Below are 10,743 nucleotides of genomic sequence, written 5' to 3' on the forward strand. Positions count from 1 at the left end.
AAATTAAATATAGCAAACCGCCACTTGAAGTGGCAGTTTTGTACCTGTACAAAACGGCTGGTTCTATTTTCATTTGGGCACTTGTTCTCACTTGTTCTTCCTTCCTCCTTCCTCCTTCCTCCTTTCTGCTACCGGTTCTATTTTTTTTAAAAAAAAAATTCTTCAATCCTCATTTACTTCATATTCACAATTCCTCTCATTCAACTAAATTAATCAACTACATTCTCATCTTCTTTTTCTTTACTTGTTCATTTTCAATTCATCATCATTTAAGGTATTAATATAAACCCTAATTTATTTCAATTTGCAAATTGAATATTTTGTTCATTATTGTTGTCATTTGAAGTTATAAATACATTGATTATTTGTTACATTCTCTTGATTTCATGATTTAAGCTTACGTTTTACACATTTGTAGTTGAATTTTATGATTTGGTTTGTATGCATATAAAGTGTTTGATGAAATGTTTCAATGAAAGTTTATTACTTTGTTGGGTTAGTTTAATGGTTTTAGTATATATTCATGGTATCTTTAGCTTTATATTTGAATTGAAAGTTCTAATAAGTGTTCTAATACCTTAATATGACAAATTCTTGTATTCACATTTACACTTCTCTTACTCATAAGCAACAATAAAGTGTAGGTGAAATCACATGAAAAACATGTTTGTGTTTACAGAATATGGATCATTATCCCGTTATAGTGTATTGGGGTGGGGAAGTAAGTTATACTGGATCCGATGTTGTGTATAATGGAGGATTAAATATAGTGATGTTTATTCATGGTCAGAATACTAATTTTGAGGTGCTTCATAGTAAAATCTGTGATGTAATTGGTTGTGATCGCAACTCTTTTATGTTAAAAATGGAGATGAATTATCCGGTGACTGGGAAAAACACGTGTAGCTTTTGTGGATTTAGTGGTCATAATAAGAAAACATGCCCTCGAAGGGCAACAAAGTATGTGTTTATTAATATTTTGTAATATCATGTTGAGTCTGATAATATTTATGTGATTTTTATAACACTTATGTATGTAACAACGATCATGGCGATGCCGGGCCTAGTTGATCCATCAGTGCTTACGCTTCAGGCGACACACAGGAGCGTAGCTGCGTGGGAGGGCTCCACTGCCCAATTGGTTACTCGTCAGCACTACCAGGCGAGTACGTTACATTGGGAGGTGGATGACAGGGTATTAGAGGTAGTCGAATTAGCTGGTTTCAGATACATTCACAGGTTGTTGGGCGGGGGCTTAGAGCTCAATCGAGCTCTTATCACTTCATTGGTGGAGAGGTGGAGGCCGGAGACTCATACCTTCCACCTCACAGTTGGCGAGGCAACGATCACGTTGCAAGATGTGGCAGTTATAATGAGACTGCCCATTGAAGGACAAGTAGTGACAGGTTATGGAGAGGGAAATTGGCCAGCATTAGTTCATGAGCTACTAGGGGTTTGGCCTGAAAACCCTCAAGACCCCACACAGCTGAAGATCATCGTTGGATCGTCATTGAAGCTAACTTGGCTCCGAGAGCATTTTAGCGCGCTAGAGGATGACGCGGATGATGTTACGGTTGATAGACATGTGCGAGCGTACATCTTGTACCTGTTTGTAGGCATCTTGTTTCCAGACAAGAGTGGTGACTCAGTGCAGTTGATTTATCTCCCTCTACTGGGAGACTTGGAGCGGGTAGATGAGTACAGTTAGGGAAGTTCTACCCTAGCGTATCTGTATCGTAACTTATGTCGAGCATCTCGTAAGGGTGCCAAGGACATTGGTGGCTGCTTGATGTTGTTACAGATATGGTCATGGGAGCACATTCATATAGGGAGGCCTATAATCTGGACGATTCGACCCGATGGGCAACATGATCAGGAAGATAACGCGGATGATTTTGAACCGGTGTTAAGTTCACAGCATCGTCGCGGGATGGATCCTTTAGCAGTAAGGTAGCAACACTCAATTCACTATTCAAATTCATAATTTCATTATTTTATGATACATGGAAATGTTAAACAATGTTCATTTGTTTGCAGCTGGCTTTGCGTATATCTTTCGAGATTCCACTCCCCACATACTCTCGTCTACTACAGAGACGCACTTGATCGACAACGGGACGAGCAGGTTATTAACATTTACTATTTGTATTAGTTATGAATAAATTGTATATATTACTGAGCATATTGATTTCTATTACAGATAACATGGCAGCCTTACACAGCGGCTAAGATGGACGCTCTGCCACACATATGTACATCGGGCCACGAGATTTTGAGATCGTGTTTTCCACTTATTTGCTTTGACATCATCGAGCTACATCTCCCGGATCGTGTCATGCGTCAATTCGGTTTGGAGCAGGTTATTCTGCAAGCCTGTGATACCCAACCTCAACTACATGTGATCGATTGGAGGACTGGGGACAAGAACTATGTTGTACGACATAGATTACATGTAGATGCGTGGAATGACCGAGCATCTACATTGGTTCGAGGAGATAACTTCACAGGTCATAGCTCTGGTATGTAAATGAGTTGGTACAGGCGTATCTCCATATTATGCCTAACAAACACCACATTTGCGCAGCCAGGATCACATTACCATTCGACATCTACGTTACTGGTAGGTATTCTTTCAACACGCATAACATGTTGTAATAGTTTTATGTGACTCATTTAACAATATAATGATAACAAACAGGCTGAGCGCATCCGATCGGTGCTCATACAATGCAATGACATGATTCAAGGGGCCGCTACATCGCCAGTTGATGTGGGGTATCGGCTAAGTTCTCAGACCCTAGGCTCCATTAACGCGTCGTTGACCGATGCATTGAGTCAGGCGGGTTATGATTACCTCATACTGATTCCACCCATCATTGGCGAGATTTAGTGCTTAAGGCAAACCGCCATCTCAAGTGGCGGTTTTGTCTGAAAAATTAAAAAAAAAAAATTTCCACGTGGACGATATTGTGGGAAATACTTTCCCAAATAATGCAATATGTGGATTTTTTTTTTAAGCAATATTATGGGAAAAGATTCTGCAAGTTGAGCCAAACGAAATACTCTTTTTATCCATTATAACCGTTCAAATATCAAATAAGTTATAGTATAAATTAATTTAATTTTTATTTTTTAATATTAAATATTTTATTTTAAAAATCCTATAAAGAACTTTATTTACTGTTTATACAACAAATATGTTAAAATTTAATTTACAACAACACTAAAAACCAATTATTAATAAAAAAAACTATAAACAATTGTTCTCTTATTATCGCGACCCATTCAGTGATAATATTCCCAATTTACAAAACAAAAATAAAAAGACTAGGAAAAACAAGAAAAAAAAAATAGACAAGGCTTTCATATAAATAATTACTATTATATATTTTTGGCCTTGAAAAAAATCAATTGAGGAATATATTTTTTTGAAACAGTTAATAAGGAGTTTCGAAACCAAAGGTTTCGAAACAAGATCTGATGGAAAGTTTTTAGTTTTGTTGTTTTCCCTTATTTTCATTTTTTTTCCCTTTATTATTTCGCTCTTTTCTCATGTTTTCTCTTATTTTTCTTGTTTTTTTGTTGCCTTTTTCTTGTTTCTCCTTTTATCTCTCTTGTCATTAGGTTCTTCCTCTTTAATCTATTTGAACAATAATCTTACTATCATTTTGTGATTTTATGACTACTTGGTTTGGTTGTATTCTTTTGTGTTAGGGTTTATCCATGTTGAATTTGTTGTGTTTAATCAAATTAGAAAAATGCTCATAGTTATTTTCATGTTGGAGACTTTGATTTTATTTGTATTGAACCATTTTGAAGACAAGACCATGGTTTATATCGTTGTTGACAACTTATAATAATAGCTCAATGATAACATATCTTGTATGCATTTTATGCCTTGGATTTGAGAGCATTCAAAATACTCAAAATTAGTGGATATTGAAATGCTAGTAATTATTTTAATTGTTGATTTGATTGGATATAATCCAAGTTGAGACTTTTTCTTGATTTGGTTTAATTTGTGTTGAACCAATCAATTTTATTAACAATTGCGCCTTATCTAATATTCGCTCTTTAATTTTTTGTGCGCTGAAACAACTCAAAGTTGATTTGTTGGTGATTTATAATAAAAGTACACAATAATGATAAATAAAAAAATAATTTTGTACCATAAAATATAAAAGATTTGATAGTGACTTTTAATAAATATGCTCAATAACGATATATCTCCAATTAATTTTGTATTGAAATATGCTCAATGATGATATATTTCTAACCCTTAGATTAAACAAATGACTATATTTTTTTTAAAGATATAATATTTCAATATTTTTTTATTGAACAAGCAGTTGGTTTATAATAGTATTAAAGCATTTACATTTGTATTTGAATTAATTGGTTTCTTGAACAATTTAGCTCGCTCTATGACTGAACATATAAAGTCTTCAATGTGTTTTCATGCCTTATATTAATGTTGTAGCCTACTACTACTTATACATCTTCAACCTTTCCATCCTTCACAACTTTGCATCACAATGACATTCCAAAGTTTTCATTCATATTATTGTTAATAAAAGTGTATAAAATGACATTATAAAATTCAAAAATGTAATACAACTAGTTCAATATAATAAACTACATTTGAGGGGAGGTATCCAAGATATCTCAATAAACACTTGTGTTCATTTTTCATCTTATTTTTCATTATTTGAAATGAATGTTTCAAGTAATAAAGCCCTTACAAACATTGTGCAAGAACAAAACAGTGCATCTGACTTAACATCTACGCCAAATGCTCATGAAGGACAAGAGCCAACCCTTGATGCCTTCCAAGAGTTGAGAATGAGCCCAAGATCACATATTGGGTACAAAGAAGCCAAGCCAATATCGAAGAACAACATCATGGGCATGATAAGGCAAACAGAACAGAATCAGGGACACAGAGCCTTCTGTCAACCAGCGGACTTTGCTAAGCCTCCTGAATTCAGACCTGGATCATCTGGACCCTGAAAAAGCCTGGGACATCATCTCCCCACACGGGCCAAGCCATCAAGGGTCTAGGACCATGCTAAAAATCCAAGTGGAACCCTAGAATCCATGCTGAAGGAGGGCTAGTCTACAGTTTTGCAGAATCAGAATTTGTCTAAGTTTTATTTGCTTTCTGTTTTCTGTTTTAAGCGCCATTGATCAGCACGTGCGTTTTAATTAGGCTTGTGACGTTATAGCCGTTATGTTAGTTGAAATCTCTATATAAGGAGAGTCTCACTTTTGTAATAGGAAGCTTTTAGTTTTGATCGTTCATAGTAATACAAGAGGTAATTCAGAAAAGTGTTTTTTGTTTTCTCTGAAGTTTGTTTGCAAACTTCACGAAAGGCTGCGGAGCTTCCTTTATCCTTGGAGTATTAAGAGTTGTGGAGCAACCTTGATTCTTTAAGGAACCTGGAAGCAAAGTCTGGAAGACTTTGTAACGTGTTAGTTTAGTGTGAGTAATAGGGAAGGAATACAAATCAACCATCATCACTAGAAAATCAAGAAGTCAGTTCTTGGTTCTGTTGTGATCCTTTGGTGTTCTTTTCGTTATCATTTGTAATTTCTGAGAAGAGTAACAAGCCAAATTTCCGCACATCATTAATCATTGCATCATCAAGGCCCTATTCAGGCTTAGTTTTGCATCAAATTGGTATCAGAGCACGGTTCACGAAGGGGACAAAGTGCGCACAGAAAGGGATAAATCAAGAAGAGTCTGCATTCTGTTCTAAGTATTTCAGAGAAGGAAATTTTAGGGCGATCACAAGAGATAAGCGTGCAGAATCATTCAACATCGTCTCTGCCACATTCAGGGAGTGATTCCTTCTATTTTGATTTCATTTTGTCATTTATTTAAAGAATTTTCACACATTTCAGACACAAAACACACACCAGTGCACTGAAATCTGTCTGGCATTGCGATTGTGATTTCTGTGTTTGTTAATTTGACGTTTTCTTGTGATTTCTGTTTTGATAAATTCTTGTATTGTTTAATCTTGAATATGGACACAGAGGAAAGGTTTGCATTAATAGAAGAGGGTATGCGTAAAATGATGCATGAAATAAATCAACTAGGGAGAAATAATCAGATTGATAGACCGCAAAACCCTAATTTTTGAAACCACGAAAATCAAAAAATGAAAATTGATATTCCTGACTTTGATGGTTATACTCATGACCCAGAACATTATCTAGATTAGGAAAATAGGAGGGACCAATACTTTGAATTCAAGGAAACATATTCAGACCAACAGTTTAAATTGGCCAAGGTGATAATGACGAAGATTGCTTCTACCTGGTTAGAAGGGGTGCAGAAACAGAGACTTAGGGAGGAAAGGGGTAGGATTAACACCTGGGAAAAACTTAAGAAGTACATGAGAAGGAAGTATGTACCCTCCACCTACAGACAACAACTATATGTCCAGTTTAACACTTTGACACAAAGAAGTAAATCAGTGAAGGAGTACATTCAGGAGTGGGAAAGACTCGTTGTGTTGTGTGATGCCAATGACGATGAGGAATTAAGTGTGGGAAAGTTCATAGCATGGCTGAGGGAAGATATTAGGGGGCAACTGATTTACACACTCAATCTCACAGTACACGCAGCAGGTAACTTAGCCATTGAGAATGAGAGATATGCTGGTAGAGTAGCTACCTCCTACAGCAGGACCAATAAGACCTTTACCCCAAGGAATCCCAGTATCACAGCTGCACCTAAGAAGGATACACAGGTTAGTACTCAGAAGACCAGCACTGTGAGGGTAGTGACACCTTCAAAGGATATAGTGTGTTTTAAATGCAATGGAAGGGGACACTATAAGAAAGACTGCCCTAATGCTAGAGCTTTCACCATGAGAGAATGGGAAGAGATTAGGCAGGACACTCGACCTAAGAAGATCCTAGTTTCAAGGAGTGGTCAGGAAGAAGAGATCTACCCACCCAGTCTTAGTGATGAAGATGACACTTACATAGAGAGGGAGCAGAGGTTTGAGGGAGACAGTGAAGAAGAGGAAGAGGAAGAATTGGAGCAGGTACTGCTTGAGGAGGAGCAGTATAGCCTGATCATTAGGAGAAGCTTCCACACTACACCAAGGGCTAAGAAATCAGACCAGAGGGAAAATATATTCTAGACCAAGTGCAAGGTTGTAACACCCTCAGAATAGATCGGACTTTTGAAAACACCTTTAATGAAAAACATGAGCCAAAACCTATTCATGGGAGTGTTACTGCCACATCTATTTCTAATAAAATAAATGTAAGGCTTAACGACTAAGAAATAACTTAATGATTTTAAATCCAACAAAAGGTCTTACAACAAAAGAAAAGACTGAAACGTAATTTGTGTCTATATAAAATTTAAACAACTTAATAAAATTTAAAATGAAATACGACTCTAGTAAAAGCTATATTTCTAAGTGATGCTCACTCCGCGATTCCCATGCAATCAATAACCTGTAACATAAGAATGCAAGAAAAACAAGGGAAAAACTTCCAAAATCAGAAAAATTGAGTAATTCCAACTACATCCCGTAAGACGATTAAGTTTGAAAATGATTTAAGAAAATACATTATAATCAAATTGGAAATAATTTTAGAAAACAACATATAGCTGAGTTTAATAGTAAACAATTTGAGAAAATAATATATATAGTATCACATAAACCAATTTATTAAATTGATAATTAATAATGACAAACACATAATCAATTTTTAATTTGAGGGAACGAGAACGCCAGTAGATCGAGGCTTTACCCCTATACCTACTTCAACAAGAGGTCGTCACCCCAAATAATTCAAGGCCAGCAGAGTAGTCTCAGGGAACCCTAGTGTGCACACCCCTTCTACTTGGATCACAACAAATAGAAGGAAGACCAAACATCGTATCAAGTATCAGAAATAATAATAATAATAATACCTGTCGGCAGCTATACTAACCAAACAGGGCAACCTGTTCATCACCCTTATACTTGGATCACAACAAATATAAGAGATTCATTTCCCTCGAGTTACACTTTACGTGATTTAATAGATTTTTATAATTAGTCGCGATCACGCAAACATATAATCAAACATACATTATTTATTTTATTTTAGGATCATAAATTTTTCCTAATAAATATATATCTCAGGAATATCCAACTGAATTCTCATTTTCCAAATCACCATTCTAACATCAATTGGTGGCAATAGGAATTAATATCACAAATATTTCTCTTCCAATTTAAATCGTATCTAATTTCGTTATCAAAATAATAATATAAATTTTATCAAAATAAAAATTATAAATTCAAGTTTGATAAAAATAATAGTAAATTGAATTTGAGAATATATAAAACATAACATCATACAAAATAATGTCATATCAAATCATGCACCCATTTAAACACATTAATTATCACTTAGCACATAATACTAACGGGATAGTCCTAATTAGATGGACATTGAGAATTACCTTGTCACGCGATCCTAGACAACGTATGCTTCTAATAAACTCTGTCTACGAATCCGTTGTCTACACGAGAAAATAATATATCTCAATTTAATACCCCGATCAACCCATTCAAAAATAATTTAAAAGACTCCTTTTTATTTTATATACTTTATTTAAAAAAAAAATTAAATTTAAACATGTAATTTAAAATTGTAAGAGTAGTATAAAAGAGCAAGGTTAAAATAACATAGTTAACTCATTTTATTATAAGATTTAAAATTGTAAGGGTTAAAAAAAAAATAATAATCATAATTATTATATATATAAAAAAAGAGAAGAGTGGGTGAGTCAGGAACCCACGAAAAGAAAGAAGAAAGGGAAGGAGGAGAGAGAAGGAGAAAGTGTCGGCCAGTGGTGGCTCCGGTGGCCGCCGTCGCACGCCGTTGGTATCTCGGTGACCGTCGTATAAAGCTAATGTCAGAATTATTTTTTTTTTTCAAATGCAAAATGTGTAATTTGGATTGAAATTGGTAGAACAATATTATTAAGAGATGAAATTTCATACCTTTAATATCAAAATCTTGCGTTTTCTTGACTGAATTTTTAGCAAATAGGAGATGGAGGAAGTAATTTGTAGGAGAAGAAGGAAGTGTGAGTAATAATGTGAATGAAACTAAGGGTAATTGGTTTGATTTATAAGAGGTAATTGAGGTTAGTTATAAGGTTTAGAGGGAGGAGTGGGAAGTTATTGTTAATGGGGAGTTATGTTTTTCTTTATGTTTTTAATTTTTTTATTTTTTCTGAAATTTATTTATTTATTATTATTATTATTATTATTATTATTATTATTATTATTATTATTATTATTATTATTATTTTAAAAAAACGGTTGTTACAAAGGTGTAGGGGAAGGTGTGTGATTTGATCATCGATGGTGGGAGTGAATCCAACTGTGTGAGCAAACAGTTAGTCAGTGAGCTGAGCTTGGAAACCAGACCTCACCCTCACCCTTATAAGATAAAGTGGCTGGACAACAAGGCTAGTGGGTCTGTTAACAGGCAGTGCTTAATTAGCTTGACCTTAGGAACATATACTAATGATGTGTTGTGTGATGTGCTTGAGATAGATGCATGTCACTTATTACTAGGGAGGCCATGGCAGTATGACAGGAGGACCAAACATGATGGCTACACCAATACCTACACCCTTAGGCACAATGGGAAGAAGAAGGAGTTAGTGCCCTTACCCCCACACAAAGCCATCCCACCTAAGGCACCTAAACCACCCATACACTTGATCAACAGGAGGGAGTGTGACAGAGAGATTAAGGGGAAGGAAGAGCTGTATCTGTTGTTTACCAAGGAGGTCAGTAGCCCTACACCTATACTACCTGAACTGAGGGACCTCATAGAGCAGTATAGGGATGTTTTCCCTGAAGACTTACCACTTGGATTACCAACTTTGAGAGGGATTGAGCATCAAATAGATCTAGTGCCAGGAGCTAGCCTACCCAACAAGCCAGCCTACAAAACCAACCCCATGGAAACTAAGGAGCTGCAAAGACAAGTGGAAGAGCTTATGCAGATGGGTTATGTGAGGGAGAGCTTAAGTCCTTGTGCTGTGCCTACTTTACTTGATGAGTTGGCTGGTTCACAGTGGTTTAGCAAGGTAGATTTAAGGAGTGGATACTACCAAACCAGAATGAAGGAGGGGGATGAGTGGAAAACAACTTTTAAGATTAAGTATGGCCTTTATAAGTGGCTTGTGATGCCATTTGGTTTGACAGGAGCCCCTAGCACCTTCATGAGACTCATAAATGAAGTCTTAAGACCATTCTTAGGTAAGTTTGTAGTTGTTTATCTTGATGACATTCTTATATACAGTAGGGAGCTAGCAGAACACTTGGATAGAGCAGAGGTTGTATGGAAAATTGGAGAACTGTAGCTTCCTTCTGCCCGAGGTATGCTTTTTGGGGTATATCATAGGTAAAACAAGGGTGAAAGTAGATCCATAAAAAGTAAAAGCCATACAGGACGGGCCTGTACCTACCACATTGACACAGATTAGATCATTCCATGGCTTAGCCTCCTTCTACAGGAGGTTCATTAGGAATTTTAGCACCATTATGACCCCTATCACTGAGTGCACCAAGAAGGGAAAATGTGAGCGGATTGCAGAAGCACAGCAGGCCTTTGACAACATCAAAGAACACATATGCAAGGCACCTATACTTAAGCTGCCAGACTTCACAAAGCCCTTTGAAGTAGAGTGTGATGCATGTGGGA

The 10,743-nt window shown here is 36.0% G+C and overlaps 2 protein-coding genes across 2 annotated transcripts; both read left to right on the forward strand.

Annotated features, from left to right (window-relative positions):
* The first annotated feature begins 1,745 nt into the window (after positions 1-1,745).
* LOC130801533 (serine/threonine-protein phosphatase 7 long form homolog) lies at positions 1,746-2,956 on the forward strand. The gene is made up of 4 exons (XM_057665405.1): positions 1,746-1,950; positions 2,038-2,125; positions 2,201-2,620; positions 2,699-2,956. The coding sequence occupies exons 1-3, from the start codon at positions 1,790-1,792 to the stop codon at positions 2,525-2,527; spliced, it is 576 nt and encodes a 191-aa protein (XP_057521388.1). The 5' UTR covers positions 1,746-1,789; the 3' UTR covers positions 2,528-2,620; positions 2,699-2,956.
* A 3,346-nt stretch (positions 2,957-6,302) lies between these two features.
* Positions 6,303-10,402, forward strand: LOC130801075 (uncharacterized). The gene is made up of 2 exons (XM_057664836.1): positions 6,303-7,058; positions 9,365-10,402. The coding sequence occupies exons 1-2, from the start codon at positions 6,303-6,305 to the stop codon at positions 10,400-10,402; spliced, it is 1,794 nt and encodes a 597-aa protein (XP_057520819.1).
* The last annotated feature ends 341 nt before the right edge of the window (positions 10,403-10,743 follow it).

This window comes from Amaranthus tricolor, chromosome 15, assembly GCF_026212465.1.
Source record: "Amaranthus tricolor cultivar Red isolate AtriRed21 chromosome 15, ASM2621246v1, whole genome shotgun sequence".
NCBI lineage: Eukaryota > Viridiplantae > Streptophyta > Magnoliopsida > Caryophyllales > Amaranthaceae > Amaranthus > Amaranthus tricolor.

What these genes read in the sequence shown, in the direction of transcription:
- LOC130801533 (XM_057665405.1), top strand. Translation starts at nt 1,790, where the DNA reads ATGTTGTTACAGATATGGTCATGGGAGCACATTCATATAGGGAGGCCT. An exon ending in ATGGATCCTTTAGCAGTAAG is followed by an intron (nt 1,951 to 2,037) that starts GTAGCAACACTC and finishes ATTTGTTTGCAG; the next exon opens with CTGGCTTTGCGTATATCTTT. An exon ending in ATCGACAACGGGACGAGCAG is followed by an intron (nt 2,126 to 2,200) that starts GTTATTAACATT and finishes TTTCTATTACAG; the next exon opens with ATAACATGGCAGCCTTACAC.
- LOC130801075 (XM_057664836.1), top strand. Translation starts at nt 6,303, where the DNA reads ATGACGAAGATTGCTTCTACCTGGTTAGAAGGGGTGCAGAAACAGAGA. An exon ending in AAGAGGAAGAATTGGAGCAG is followed by an intron (nt 7,059 to 9,364) that starts GTACTGCTTGAG and finishes ACAAAGGTGTAG; the next exon opens with GGGAAGGTGTGTGATTTGAT.